Raw genomic sequence first — 15309 nt, forward strand, 5'->3', positions numbered from 1 at the left:
TGATCACGTTTCTATCGTAAGTAGGAGAGGAGGGACATGGGCCACATCACTACCTGTTCTTTTTCATCACCCACCCCTCTGGGGTCCTAGCTCCATTCAGTTCCTTTGTGCCTTTCTGAGACCTTACCATTAGCCCAGTAACTCACCTCTCAGAACTCCCTTGTTTATTGTTGGAAGATTGTCACTGTGGATGCAGGTATGAGCTCAGTTGCCCAAGAGTGAGAACACAGTTGATCCTGATCATTGTCTTTTTTTCTCAAGTGTTGGTATTCTTTGTCCTTTTCCCTTTCCCCGTCAGCATTACCTGCCATCCTCCACTCCATTGAACTAGTCATGGAAGTGGTAACAAGGTTTTCAAGGAGGGATAGTCAGTCCTGTAACAGTTCCTTCCCAAGGCCACCTTTGTGGGGCTAGCTTGGGGCCTTATTCTCTGGGAGCTCACTTCTGGGTAGAACAAGGAAGCCTCACTCATCTTCACAGGACGGATGGGCCCTCAGACTATGGGTTGGGATAGAAAGGAGACATCACCAGATCCCCAAGGTGTGGAGTAGCCAGGAAAGACGTCCTGAAGAAGGACAGGTTTAGGCAATCCATAAAAGACTTATAATTTGGATAGGAGGAAGGAAGACTGTTGCAGACTAAAACCTTGATTGTCAGCCTGAGTGTGGAAGTTTGGATGAATATGGCATTTAGAGAGCCCCAGGGAAGATGGGGTATCCTAAACTCAGTCTTTATCTGGAAGAATGCCCTAGAAATGAAGGTGATGTTGGGTTAGGAGCTCTTGAACTTGAGTCTGTTGGTGCTGGTTGCCATTATAAGCTTCAGGTCAGGAACATGATATCCTGGTGTGCTTTAGGAAGATAAATCCATGTGGTATATGGAATGAACTGGAAAGGTAGAATCTAGAGGCTGATTGCAGTTTTAAAAGCAGCCATCAGCATTTATTAGATATGTTCTATATGCCAGGCCACATTCCATTTTTTATTAACTCATTGAATCTCAGAGTAACATTGTGAATTGGGTACTAAATTTTTCAGTTGAGGAAATCAGTGCTCTGTGAAGTTTAAGTGACTTTTCTAAGGTCAAGCTAGTAAGTTGGGGGAGTCCAGACCGTCTGATTCTAAAGCCCAAGCTTTTTTTTTTTTTTTTGGCTGCACTACACACCATGTGCTTGCCTGGAAAATACCAGGGACCAGGGAGCCTGGTGGGCTGCTGTCTGTGGGGTCACACAGAGTCAGACACGACTGAAGTGACTTAGCAGCAGCAGCACACAGCATGTGAGATTTTAGTTCCCCAACCAGGGGCTGAACCCTGCCCTCTGCACTGGACTGCCAGGGAAGTCCTGAGCCCAAGCTTTTAACCAATATATTCTGTTGTCCTCCAAGTCAGGATGAAGGCTGTTTCGATAGGGGAAAGAGAGTAGAGACCATGAAGGTAAGGAGTAGGGATAAAGCAAGAAGAGCCGGCCTGGGGACAGCAGGAGGGACTCAGGTTCCAGAGTGGCACGTTTGGCTGATAGGAGCCATAGCAGGTTTCTGAGAGTAGGAGTGATGAAACCGGAAAAAAAAATTACCATGGAAGCAGGCAGAGTATGTTAGATATCACCTATATGAGGGACAAGATTGGAGTCATGAAAGGAGAAGGGAAGTGAAATTGGAGCTGAGGGAATGGCCTGTAGACACCTTTCCTGGTTTTATGGGGGGGTCCCCCACCCTGGTTCCCCTGACATTCCCTCTTGTCCCCTCTGCAGCCATCGTCAGCCAGTGGCAGCAGGAGTCCAAAGAGAAGGTGGTATCCCTCCTGCTGTCCCACCTACCCCTGCTTCAGCCAGGCAACACGGAGGCCAAGTCGGAGTACATGAGGCTGCTGCAGAAAGTGCTGGCCTACTCGATCGAGAGCAATGCCTTCATCGAGGAGAGCCGCCAGCTGCTTTCCTATGCCCTCATCCACCCAGCCACCACACTGGAGGACCGCAATGCACTGGCCCTCTGGCTCAGCCACTTGGAAGACCGGCTAGCTAGCGGCTTTCGCACCCGACCTGAGCCCACCTACCACTCTCGCCAGGGCTCAGATGAGTGGGGTGGCCCTGCAGAGCTGGGCCCTGGGGATGCAGGACCAGCCTGGCAGGACAAGCCACCCCGGGAAAATGGACATGTGCCCTTCCACCCACCCAGCTCAGTGCCGCCAGCTATCAACAGTATTGGGAGCAACGCAAATGCAGGTGAGGAGGTGGGAGTTCCTGGGAGGCCATGCCTACTTGAAAAGGGTCAGACTGGGCTCTCTCTTCCCTCACTCTGTCCCTGGGCAAGTCACATAACCAATCTCTCTGGGCCTCAGCTTTATGAGGCAGTGTAGAGGCTGTGAACTGGCATTCCCAGAGCCATTTCTGACATGCCAACATGCTTTATTGAGCCCAAACTCAATAAAACTTTGGTTTTATTTTGTTACATTTTAAAATAAATCAGCAATGTAAGGAATTTTCCCCTAAAAATCCAGATTTCAGCTTTTCTTAAAAAATCAAACGATCTGGCAAATCAAGGCCTGTGGTCTGCTGGCAGTCATAAGATGAAGTTAAATATTGGTTACCACCTTTAGACCCTACACGTGTCCCAATAGGCCCCTGCTGCAACCATCCGACTTTGGGCACGTGTGATAACTGCCTGACCTCTGAAAGCATTGAGTTAGTAACCATAATTTGAAGTTCTTTCTAGCTCAGACATTCTGGATTTTTGTATCTGGCTCCAGCTTACCAGACTCATTTCTGAGGAGTTTATGTTTGTAAGCCTGTTCATATACGATGTAACTCATACTGCAAGGCTTTAGTAATAGTAGGCAACATTGTTTAGCATTGACTGTGCTAGGTCCTCTATTTTTAAAAGCATTTTGCAGGCATGGTCTCCTTTAATCTTCATCACAACAGTATCATTAGCCCCATTCTGCAGATGAAGGCACTGAGACGCAAAGAGATGAAGTCTTGTATTCAAGGCCACAAAGCAAGTAGTGAAACTGGCCAAGGTTTAGACCAGGCAGCCTGATAACAGTGCTTGCCTCTGACACTAGGCTATCCTCCAACTGAGCGGTCTCAAAATGACTCTCCTAGTTAGTACCTCCAGAGGCTGGGGTGAGCAGGAGGGGCTGGTATTCTAGTCAGGTTTTTGTTTTTTGTTTTTTTAATTTTTATTAGAGTATAGTTGCTTTCCGGTTTTTAAAATGTTAGTTGAAATGAACAGGATAAAAGAGATTGACATTTCCAAGGATTGATGAGGTGATGGTCACGTGACCTGACTCAAGGCAAGCAGTTGCCAAGATTTAACCTCAAGATGCCGGCTGCCTTTTGCAAGCCCTGGTTAAAGCAGGCCAGCTGAGGGTGACAATGAAAATGTTACCTGTGCCAGGGGCAGGGTGAACCTTGGGTCTTTGGTACCGAGTTGTATGGCACCTGGTACACATCAGTTACCCCTGAGCCTCTTTCTTCCCCAGTTGAATATGGATATCCTGGTCACCTGCTTCCCTCCCAAGAGTTGGCAAGAATCAGGGAAGATAGAGGGATAGAGGGGCGTTTCCAGGAGCTCTAGCAACAACCCAAGGTGTCTTGGACTTTTTTTTCCAGTCTCAGAGCATGACAATTTCTGTGTCCAAGTTGGGAGGGTATATTAATAATGATAATTCTAGCTAAAATATATTCAACATTTAGTCTTTGCCAGGAGCTGTTCTGAGAACTTTATACTAAAAAATTCATTGGCTGAGTCACAGAAAAGTCACTTGCCCAAGGTGGTGTAGCCAGAGTTTAAATCCAAGCAGTCTGGCTCCACAGCTCATATTCTTTATTACTGTGCTACACTGCCCCCACCTAAAAGTGACCCTCCCGAAGATGCTCATCAAGAGGAGGGGTCATCCATGCAGGGTGCCCGTACTTGCAGCAACTTTAAAAGACCAGGCTGGAACAATGTTGGATATGGGATTTGAACCAGAAGAGAAATTGGACATTCCAAGTAGAGGGCATAGCATGGATTGAAGGTACAGGGATGTCAAATTGGAGGGAATGGTATGTAGACGGGTCTGGCAAGGATGGAGAGGTGCAGGGATTTAAATGAGTAATAGCCGTAGCAAATACTCATGTTTACCATGGGCCTGCCCCTGAACCAAAAACTTCACATGCAAGTGGAAACAGAGGAGGAAATGAAGTGACTCGTGAAGTTAATAGGTGGCTGAGCCAGAATTTGAACTCAGGTCTGTCTTGACTCTCAGATCTTAGTATGTTAGGGTCACATGTGGGGGCAAGGGCAGAGGGGCTTGAAGGATAAGATGAAGCTTTTCAATTTAAGGCAATTGCAGGAAACAGGAAGTCATTAAAATATTTTTGAGTGGGGAGCAAGGATTGGCCTGTAAGGGCAGGCAGGGTGGGTTTGGGGTTCTGCCAAGGACAGACCAGGGTTTCTTGGAGAGTGTGAGGCCCTGGATATCTGGCCAGCATTCCTGTTTTTATAGTTCTCATGCTGTGGCCAGCCTCCACCCTAGTGCGGGGCCAAGCAGGGCTTCTCAGGAACTGCACAATCGTTCCAATCAGGATAATTTCCTGTCCTCTCAGCCTCGCCTGCCCCCTTCTTGGCTGAGAGGAGAGAAACGAGGAAGCCAGGGGCACTAGGACAAGCCAAAAAAAAAAAAAAAAAAAGGCCTGTGTTAAGGGTTCTCCAGCCCCCCATGCCCAGAGGGTGACATCTGTTACAAGTCCAGAGGCTTTGCAGGAGCCCCATGCGGAGGATCCCAGAGGTCATAGATAGTGGGTGGAGGGTAGCCTTCATGGATGGGGTCAGTACACTGCCCTCTCCCTCAGGTGACTTCCTGGCTAGGAGCATAGATAACTGTCACAAATGAGGGAAGGTGCTTTGGGGGCCCGTACAGGCTGGGTGTCCTGAATCTGGGTGTCAGTGAGGCACTCACAGGAAACCCAGCCATTCCATCAGAAATGAGGCTAGGGTTCTTCTGTCTCTGCCTCCTAACTCTTTGTGGGAACTGGCGTGAAGGACTTCTGTTCTCTAGGCCTTGATGGTCTCACCTACGCAGCATGAGGCTTTTTGGCTTTGTTTTCTTTTCCTTTTTGACTTGGGGTACTTCTAGATTTCCTGCGTCAAGCTCAGAGGCCCCCTTAGCACTCTTAGGATGATGGGTGCCCTCCTTTTGGAGTCAGTGAATTTTCAGGCATTCCTGTGTCTTGGCCTGTCTTGGGGATGCAGAAATGGTTGGGCAGGCTTGCCACCATCCTACACAAGCCCAGATTCCAGTGGGAGGCAGCCTAGGGAAGGAACAGGAGGGCTGGACTTGAGATAGCAGCACAGGGGCCCAGGGCACACAGAGGAGACAGTCGCAGAAGAGGGGGACACTTGAGCTAGGAATGAAGGCCACAGTGGCTGGCAGTTAAGGGTGGGTGACTGGTGAGCTAGGGGAATGGAGTAGCATGCGTAAAGGTCTGGAAGCTCGTGGGAACCTGCCTTGTCCTTAGAATGGTTAAAAATCAAATTGGATCCCTTTTCTTATCCCAGGAATGGGATGGATGGAGGATATGAAACATCTGGTGAATGAGGGCCTGGATTCACCTTTGTTTGGGCTCAGAACAAGAAAACATCTTTTGGGAGGCATTGAAGCCCAATAATAGATGTTGAGGAAGCAGTTTATGTACCTCATTCACTTACTTTACACATAATTGTGTAGAACCTCCTCTAGTAGAAAACCCCCCTGTAATTACTGAGTTTAATTAATAATGTTTAAGACAGGATGGGGCCCTGTTCTCACAGGTCTTGAAGTAGGGGGGTACAGTTATAAACAAGTGAACAGATAATTAGATAAGGTCATTTCAAGTTGTGATCGGTGCTGTAAGAAAGACAGGACATAGTAATATGATTGGAGGTTGGTGAGGAGGAGCTACTTCTGACTGAGGGTTCAGGGAAAGCCTCCAAAGGAGTGATGCTTTTTTGAGAGGAGACCTGGAGGAGCCAGCTGCCAAGATCAGGAGAACAAGGAGGAGGAGCAAACTCAGAAGTCCTGAGGCTGGAACAAGCTCCACTGTTCCAGGAACAAATTGGGGGCAGAGGTGTGGCAAAGGCTAGAAAAGCTTGAACCAGAGGGATGAGCTATGAGAGATGAGACCTCAGAGATGAGCAGGGCCAAGGTCCTGTAAGGCCTTATAGGTATTGGGAGGAGGGTTTGAATTTTATTCTTCTTGTAAAGGGAAGCTACAGGTAGGATTTAATCAGGGACTAAGTGGGTCAGATTTGCATTTAAAGGAAGATCAGTGTGGCTGTTGTGAGTTGAATAGACCATAGCGGGTGAAGATGAAGGCAAGAAATTTTGTGAGGAGGCTGCGATGGCAATTCCAGCTAAGGACTCCAGTGACTTAGCCCAGGGTGCTAGCAGAGGAAGTGGAGCAGTTCAGAGAAGTGGCTGACAGCTTGCTAATGGGTTGGGTAGGTAGGGGAATGCGGGAACTTACAGTAGCTGGTAGGTAGTTCCCCTCAGACCCCAGGGTCCTTTCCCTTTGTTGGGTTCCGAGGCTGAGCTGCCATCCATGGCACTGACCAGGGGAACATGGTCTCCTGTGGTCAGATTCCCAGTCCTGACCTCTTGTCTCTCTCCCACTCCGGCCAGGTCTCCCCTGCCAAATCCACCCCAGCCCGCTGAAGCGCTCCATGTCGCTCATCCCCACAAGTCCCCAGGCCCCTGGTGAGTGGCCGAGTCCAGAGGAGCTTGGGGCCCGGGCTGTTTTCACCACGCCCGACCACGCACCCCTCTCACCGCAGAGCAGCGTGGCCTCCTCTGGCAGTGAGCAGACGGAGGAGCAGGGCTCCAGCCGGAACACTTTCCAGGAGGACGGCAGTGGCATGAAAGGTACAGGTGGGGAGACTAGCACTAGGACCTCCTCAAGAGGCTTGTGCAGAGCTTAAAAGGACAGAAGAGAGCTTGGAGCTGCCACCCCTCCCCACCCAATTCTTTCTCTTCCCCCCAACCCCGCCCCCCGAGAAGGGGATACAGGTCTGAGGAATGTGGACAGTCCCTGCTCTAAGGGCTCAAGACTGAGCAGAGAGACCCCCACAAGTCCCAGTCTGATTAGGGAAAAGCCCCTGCACTCAGGCAGCCCAGTCGAAGAAAGCTAGGACCTAGAGGTAACTGATGGAACAGAGGTTCCAAAAATACTTTTAAGGACATCAGAGGTTATCCTAGGACACGTCCAACCCAGCAACTCAGAAGGATAGGGTGTCCTGAGCAGGGAAGGCCACCTGGAAGGGTCTGGCTGGGCATATGGATCCTGGGCTTCTCCCTGCCTCCTTCCAGTGTCCTACAGCTTTTAAGGCTGCCTATGATTGATGCCTGGTCCCTCCCCACAACTGTCACCAGGGCCAGATTCCTCACCTTATGCCCTCCCTTCTTTTCCACAGACGTGCCCTCGTGGCTCAAGAGCCTCCGCTTGCACAAGTATGCAGCCCTCTTCTCACAGATGAGCTATGAGGAGATGATGACGCTGACTGAACAGCACTTGGAGTCGCAGGTGAAGCTGAGGAGACCCTCAGGGCAAGGTTGAGGGCAGTACCATTTTGACGTGACCCTTGCAGTCCAAGCCTCTTCTCCTGGGGCCTTGTTGGGGCACCTTGAGTACCTTAACCTCCCATTTCCAGCTTCCTGTCCCCTTGTGCCCCTTCCACAGAATGTCACCAAAGGTGCCCGCCACAAGATAGCCCTGAGCATCCAGAAGCTGCGCGAGAGGCAGAGCGTCCTCAAATCCCTGGAGAAGGTGAGGACCTGGTATCCCCATCTCCAAGGTCAGGTGACTGCCCAGTGGTGCTAATGCTGAGGGCTCTGGGTCCACCTTGCTGCCGATGTCGCCCCCCACCTCGGGATCTCCCCAACCCTAGGGACCCAGGCTCTGGGAACCAAGTGCAAGTCAGATCACAGGGCTCACTTGCTTGTGAGTGAGCTGAGAGGCTGAGAGGCTCTCCTCCCTGTCTGTCCTGGTCTGTGTCTCTGGAATCATATCTGTTGACTCAACCCCTTCTCTTCCATTTCACTTTTCCATTTCTAACAACTCTTTCTGATAGAGCAGTGTCTCCCTGTGCACACGATCTCTTTCCAGTTGGTTATTTCTTATCTGCGCCCTATCCTTACATATCTGCCTTGATTTGCATCCCTTTTCCTCTTTCCCTGCCACTTGCCTTCTGGTTTTTGCTCCCTTCAGTGTCTTAGTCCAAATCTGTGGGTTTGAATCTGGTTCCATCCTCAGTGGGACCCTGAGACCCCAGCATTAGCCCACCTTCTCCAGATCTCCATGGCACTCCACCTTGAAGTGGGGAAGAGGGAATATGTATGTACAAATGTGTGTGTATGTGTGTGTGCACACTCCGGCAGCTCCTTTACCTGCCTTCTCTGTGTGGTGGAACCCAGGGTCCCGCCAGCTGTTTGCAGGGGCTGTTTGACCCTATATGCGTAGTCATTCTGCAGAGCTGTAGGGATTGGCATGTGACCCAGGCTGTGTCTTCCCCACTCAGGATGTGCTGGAAGGCGGAAATCTGCGAAACGCTCTGCAGGAGCTGCAGCAGATCATCATCACCCCCATCAAGGCCTACAGTGTCCTCCAGGCCACCGTGGCCGCCACCGCTGCCACCACCTCTACTGCCAAGGATGGGGGCCGGGGGGAGCCACCGCTGCCAGGTGCTGAGCCTCCCCTGGCTCTCCCTGGCACAGACAAGGGCAGTGAGACCAATGACCCTCCAGCTGCAGAGAGCTACCCCCCTCCACCAGCTCCAGCTCCCACTGATGGCAGTGAGCCAGCCCCTGCTCCTGTCGCTGATGGAGACATCCCCAGCCAGTTTACACGGGTGATGGGCAAAGGTGAGACCACCCAGGGCCCAGCAGGAAGTTCTGGGCCAGGGTACCAAGTGAACCCAGGCATCAGGGGTCAAATCCAGTTTAAATTATGGGAGCAGAATTTTTCAAAGCACCCTGGGGACTAGAGCACTAAAGAAAGGGACTAAGACTAAGGATGACAAGGCCCCTTCCCTCTGGCATGTCCAGGCTGATGATGAGAGACAGCCCTTACCCTCAAAGCATCTCCAACCTGAGCAGAAGACGGGACATTATGTCAGTGGAAACTGCATACAGCCAAGAGTAAACAGATAAGGCGAATCCATTGGTTCTTTCAGAGGCGACTGAAGTCCACAGGATGGATATCCTGATGCTCTTAATGAGCTCACCTTTTCCTAAGGCAGCACAGCATAGGCAAGTTTACACCTGGGTCTGAATCCTTTAGCTGTGTGACCTGAGGCAAATAACTCAACCTCTCTGAACCTCAGACTCGTCAGGCTAAAAATCCCTCCATTGATGACACTATCCCAAGACTTGAGAAAAAGTCATTGACTTCATATCTGCCATATGCCAGGCAGTACGGTGGGCCCTGTATATATCCTCATAATAAGCCAGGTGCAATGCTTAGCAGATAGCTAGTACTCATCCGGCATGAGTTTCCTGACCCACCTTCTCATGGGCCAGGGGAGCTGGAACATGGCAGAGGGCATTCTGGGGGCTGACCTCCCGCCTTTTTCCATGTCCCCAAGTGTGCACCCAGCTGCTGGTGTCCCGGCCAGACGAGGAGAACATCACCAGTTACCTCCAGCTCATCGAAAAGTGCCTGTCTCATGAGGTGAGGCCTTCCCTAGGGCTCTCAGGAATGGAAAGGCTGCCCCCATCCTCTCAGACCAGCACTCCTTATGTGTCCAACAAGGCCCCGCCCAACTGACTCCTGCCCATCTCTCCAGCCCTCATCCTTCCAGTGTTGGGTTCCGTGGATGCCCTGAGCTCCCATTCTCAGAGCCTTAGTACATAATTCTTCTCTGGGGAGTAAGTCCCCCTCCTGCCTGCTGATCCCTTAGCTCTCAGTAAAACAGGATGCCTTCACCAGCCCCTCATAACATCAGGTTTCTTGTGCCTCTTGTGTTGCTTCCTCACAGCATTTATCACAGTTACAATTTCTTATGTATCGTCTCCCCAGCTAAATTGTAAGCTGTGTGAGCACAGATCACTTCTGTGTCCCATTGTTGCCCAGCACAGGACAGGCAGTTGATAAATACTTGAGCGAATGGATAGAAGGCAGATCTGAAAGAAGCACACACACCTCTTTCACCCCCCCTAATTCTAGGCTTTCACGGAGACACAGAAGAAACGACTGCTGTCCTGGAAACAGCAAGTGCTGAAGCTCCTCCGGACTTTCCCGCGCAAAGCTGCACTAGAGATGCAGAACTACAGGCAGCAGAAGGGGTAGGTGGGCAGCCAGGGCACAGGGACCTTTCTTTCGTAAGCCCTTGTTGTTTGACAGATAGTGCTTAGAGGGGTGATTGCGTCCTGGGCTGGGAGTCCAATTGTCCTCATTCAGTAACTGAGTGGCCTTATGTAAGTCACCCAGTGAGGACTTTCCCATTAGAAAATCAGGTGGTGCCTGATTTTCCATTAGAATAGAGTAATATTCCATACTAATATTAGTATATTCCATATACTAATATACTAATATTCCATTAGTATAGCAGAATCAGTACCCATCTCCATAGCTGGCCCCTTGCTTGTCCCTTGTTCTCCTCACCTGTGTGCAGAGGGCTCTGAAGTCGCTTCTCACCCCAAACAAACAATAGAAATATCACACTTGAGAATTGAAGTTAGAACTGCTTTGAGTGGACTTGAGGAAACCTTTGGACTCTCTCATCTCCATCTTAGGAGTCCCTTTTGGGCAGAAGGAGACAGAATGACAGTGCAAGGACTTGGACAGGGAATCCCTGCTCATGCAGGTCTATGTTCTGTCCTACCACAGGGGTGGTGGGGAGTAAGAAAAAGAGTTAAACAGATGGGCCCATACACCTAAACTGACACCCTGCCTTCTGCTCTCTCACAGCTGGGCGTTTGGCTCGAACTCACTCCCCATAGCTGGTTCTGTGGGGATGGGGGTGGCCCGGCGGACCCAGCGGCAGTTCCCAATGCCTCCCCGGGCCCTTCCGCCTGGCAGGATGGGCCTTCTGAGCCCTTCGGGCATTGGGGGCATCTCCCCTCGACATGCCCTCACCAGCCCCAGCCTTGGGGGCCAGGGCCGACAGGTGAGCCAGCTGGAAGCAAAGAGCCTGGCACTTCTGGGTTGGGGTGGTGGTGCCTGTGATGTGTGTGTCCATATGTTTGTGTCCAGGTGGGCCCAGCTTAGTGGGGAGGTGACTCCTGCCAACTCTGCCACTCCTGGGTCTGGGCCTTTGCCCTACCCACCCACTGCTTTCTCTCTTCCCATGCCCCATGCAGAACCTGTGGTTCGCCAACCCTGGAGGCAGCAACAGTATGCCCAGCCAGAGCCGCAGCTCTGTGCAGCGCACCCACTCGCTCCCAGTCCACTCGTCACCCCAGGCCATTCTCATGTTCCCTCCAGGTAAGGTGCCCACCCTTAGGACTCTGCCTCAACACTACCCTTAGCTGGCCTTTCTTTTCTCTTCTGGGTCTTATACACACTATCCCTTGCATATATTTGTTCTCTGTCTCTCCCCCTCTCCCCATCTTCTCTCACTCCTTATCCCCACCCACCCCCCATCTTTATCTCTCTCCCTCCCTGTGTCATAATCTTAGTGCTCATACTGGTGTCTGTCTTCGTCTTTTTCGAGGATTGTTAAATACTCAGTTTGAAAGGAGTGGAGGGGAGGAGACAGAGCGGCCAGGTTTCTGTAGAAGGGAGTCCTGCCTATCAGTCCACTAGTGTCCTTTCAGAGGCCAGGTGACCAAGCAGGGACCTGTAGACTTCGGCTCTTTGAACAGGTTCTACCCTAAGGGCTGTCTTCCCTCTGCTTACAGATCAGCCTAGAGATGGGAGATCAGAAGGAGGGCAAAGCAGGCAAAAGGGAGGTTAGAGATACGCTAGCCTATGGGGTCGCACAGAGTCGGACACAACTGAAGTGACTTAGCAGCAGCAGCAGCCCTGCCTTGCTCAGCAAGTCAAGGGTGACTACCCTGTGCCAGCCCCTGTGCTGCTAGGCACTGAGGCTGTAGAAGCAGAGAAGGCTGGTCTGGAAAGGGCTGCCTCTAGAGAGAGCTTAGATTGCTTGTGACCCCAAACTCTTTATGTCACAAAGGATTCTTTTATGAGATTATGTGACAGGCAGGAGACCCCATTTGTCCTGTTCATCCTAGCACAGGGCTTGGCACATGGTAGGCATCTGTAAACACTATTAAATGACTGAATGGCTGAACTGCAGGAGTGAAAAATGAGACCAGTTCTTTTCACCAGTATGCTATGTGTCAGACAGCTTTCCTGCACTGTTCAGTCAAATCCCCAGCTGCACATGTGAAGGCACTGATATTCCCATCTTATTAGTCATGAATCTGAGTCTCAGAGGGGTCAACTTTTTTTTTTTTTTTTTATTAAGGAGAGACAATTAGATGATCCAACATGGCTTGTGGATTTATAGGTGACATCATGAGAGGTGAGGCTGGAAGGTGAAAGAGCAGGGTCTTGTGAACCCGGATAAAAAGCTCAGAGTTCCTCTAGAAGCAGTGAGGAGCCCAGAAAAGCTTTTAAGCAGTGAGTGGTGTTAGGTCTGCCCAGTACCAAGTGTGTGTATGTCTTACAGGCTTTGTGTCTCTGTTTCTTGCCTCTCCTTTCCTTCTCGTCCCCGTCAGCCTCTCCTTCACGCCAGCCTCTGTCTTCGTGACTCTACCCTTCACCCCAGTCCAGTCCTTACTGCTTCTGTTCTCCTCTCTCCCACCCAGACTGCCCGGTCCCTGGGCCTGACCTGGAGATCAATCCCACTCTGGAGTCTCTGTGTCTGAGCATGACAGAACACGCCTTGGGTGGTGAGCATTTCCTCTTTCCCTGACCCAGCTCCCACCTACCCAGCAGCGTCTCCACCTCTGAACTGAGCAACTCAGAGTCATCCTGAGGGGTCCCTAGGGGAGGCCGGACTCCAGGGAGGGCCTGACTGGGATGACAGGCTACCTGAGCACCTTTTCTTGGGCCTCCCGCCAGCTCCTGATCTTCCTCCCTTCCTCCCTTTCTTACCACAGATGGGACAGACAAAACCTCCACCATCTGACGGGACCCACAGCCCAGCGCACCCATAGGCTCCCCGGGCGGCGGGCGGGGGCCAACCCCCAACGGGCTTCTCCGCGACAGCGAGAGGGTGGGCTGGCTCAGCTATACATTCTAATATTTTTCTACTCTCTCACCCTTTTAACTTTTGTTTAACATTGGCACACGCCTTGCTCACTCCCAGGCCCGTCGAGGGATCTCTGCTGAGGCCCAGGGAGGTAGGGGGCAGCCAGGATAAAGGGGGCAGGGACTGGCCAGCCTGTCTGCCCCCTCCTTCCCTCCTTCACCCCCTACCTGGCCCTGTTCCACCCCTGCCTCCTCTAGACTGCTGGCCACCTGCCCCTCCCAAGGAAAAAGTCTCCCCCAGACTCACTGACCCACTCTCTTGTGGGGCCTGCTCAGAAGCATCTGACATTTGGGGAGAGATGAGTGGGGTAGATAATCTGCTCTCCTGAATGTTGAGAGGAGCTGAGGAGATAAAGGCGGGTGAGGAGAGGAGCGTGTCTGTCTGCCTGTCTCTCTCTCCCTCTCTCCCTCACCTCCTTACACCTTCTTCTTCCCCATTCCCATCATTCCCCAAGGACAGGAGCTACCCTCCTCTCACTCACTTCCTTTTGCCCTGTTTATCAGAGATTCTCTGCAATTAATTTCTTAGGTCTATTTAAGATACATATTTATATAGTTCTTAACGGTTTTTCTCTCTGATCATTCCCTCTCATTTTTAGAATCCTCAGGCCTCTCTCTGAGCCAAGAAAGTGGCAGGGGGAGCCTGAATTTTACAAGGGGAGAGGGCAGAGCCCCCTCCTCCACACCCCCTAGCCCTTCCCCACCCCACCCCTAGCCCTGGCTCCGCAGATGCAGAGGTCGAAGGCTGGGAGCCAGGGCAGCCAGTGAGGTCAGGAAGTCTGTTGCCTTAACGTCTCCCACCCCCACCAACACAAATTCTTCTCCACTCCCAAGTCTAGCTGCTGAAAGACTTGGGGGTAAAGAATAAGGGAAAGGGGATGGTTTTTGGTTTCCTTCCCCACCCCTATCCCCTTTTCTTTTACCCTTCCCCCACCCCACCCCCTCATTGTCATGACCTCACTTAAGTGGAACACTATATATCATAACCCAGAGGTTCGTCCCAGCCCCAGAATCATACCAATCTCCGTTCCTACTGAGGGGGTGTGCTGGGGCCCAGTTGGAGGGAGGGGATTTGGGGGTTCAGGCTATGGGGAAGCCAGGGTCCCCTCTTCCAACCCCATCCCCTCAACCCGCCCCCCCCTCACTGGGACATTCTCAAGCTTTTCACACCGAAAAGGAAAAAATGTTATTTTTAGATACATTTTATGAATAACTTTTGTTATGAATATGGCTGGTAACCATTGTGTATGTTATTAAAGATACAAAATGTTGGGAAAAAACAAAAAACCAAAAAAAAAAATTTTAAACCACCACCCTCCCTGCACTCACCCATTCCCCAGACCTTCTTGCCTCTGCCCTCCTGGTCTGGACCTCCCTCAACTCTGACCCAGGGTGGGGGAGGAAGCCAGGGGGTGGGGTGGCCCTGGGGACCTGCTCTGGGTCCCTCCCTCCTCTCCCAGTGCCGGGCTGGGTGGGGTGTCAGGTTTATTTATGTACCTCTTGCACACTCATCAACCTATGCAAGTCCCCCATCCCGGCCCCTCCATGTTTCTGTGCCTTTGCTCATTCCCCTCCAACTCCCAGGGCTTCTCCAATCCTCCTCCTAGCCCGGGGAAGTGGGATGGACAGGGGCCACCTCGTTTTTTGGAATCAGCAGGGTGTCCCTCTTAAGAGACCCTCACCTCCTCCCAGCCAGTCCTGTCTTGTTCACTACCCATCAGGGTGAGCTGGGTCTGCCTGGCACTGGGAGGTGGTGAGGGACACCCCCCACATAATGGGAGGCAAGAGCTGCCCCCTTCCCCCCACCTGTCAGCAGAGTGTGCAGGACGCAGGCGGCCCCACTCTGATGGGCAGGATCCTGACCCACTCCTGCCCCTCCCCAGCCCCCGCCCCTCCACCATGATTTCACCCTCCCTTCTATTCCCAGCCCCACTGGCAGAATCAGCTTTGAGTAACTGTACAGTTTTTCTCGCTGTTGGAGAAGACTTATTTGATGGAGTTTCACTTGTTTAATGGTCTGGGCTTATTTTGGAAAAAAAAAAAAAGAACAAACAAACGAAAAGGATTCTGATCTTTGTTATGCTACATTTCCT

At 51.4% G+C, this 15309-nt stretch overlaps 1 protein-coding gene across 3 annotated transcripts in view; it reads left to right on the forward strand.

The window, feature by feature from the left end:
* SAMD4B (sterile alpha motif domain containing 4B) overlaps positions 1–15281 on the forward strand; it is a 36129-nt gene extending 20848 nt beyond the window's left edge. For 2 of the 3 annotated variants that reach the window (XM_061388251.1, XM_061388250.1), the window contains 11 exons: positions 1751–2221; positions 6643–6882; positions 7431–7540; positions 7697–7783; positions 8535–8877; positions 9600–9685; positions 10181–10299; positions 10925–11123; positions 11317–11440; positions 12772–12855; positions 13066–15281. In XM_061388251.1, coding sequence (XP_061244235.1) covers positions 1751–2221; positions 6643–6882; positions 7431–7540; positions 7697–7783; positions 8535–8877; positions 9600–9685; positions 10181–10299; positions 10925–11123; positions 11317–11440; positions 12772–12855; positions 13066–13094 — 1892 coding nt within the window. In that variant the 3' untranslated portion in view covers positions 13095–15281. The remainder of the gene's footprint in view (positions 1–1750; positions 2222–6642; positions 6883–7430; positions 7541–7696; positions 7784–8534; positions 8878–9599; positions 9686–10180; positions 10300–10924; positions 11124–11316; positions 11441–12771; positions 12856–13065) is intronic. The other variant, XM_061388252.1, reaches the window with a different exon arrangement.
* Positions 15282–15309: the final 28 nt, after the last annotated feature.

Source organism: Bos javanicus, chromosome 18 (assembly GCF_032452875.1).
Source record: "Bos javanicus breed banteng chromosome 18, ARS-OSU_banteng_1.0, whole genome shotgun sequence".
NCBI classification, from domain to species: domain Eukaryota; kingdom Metazoa; phylum Chordata; class Mammalia; order Artiodactyla; family Bovidae; genus Bos; species Bos javanicus.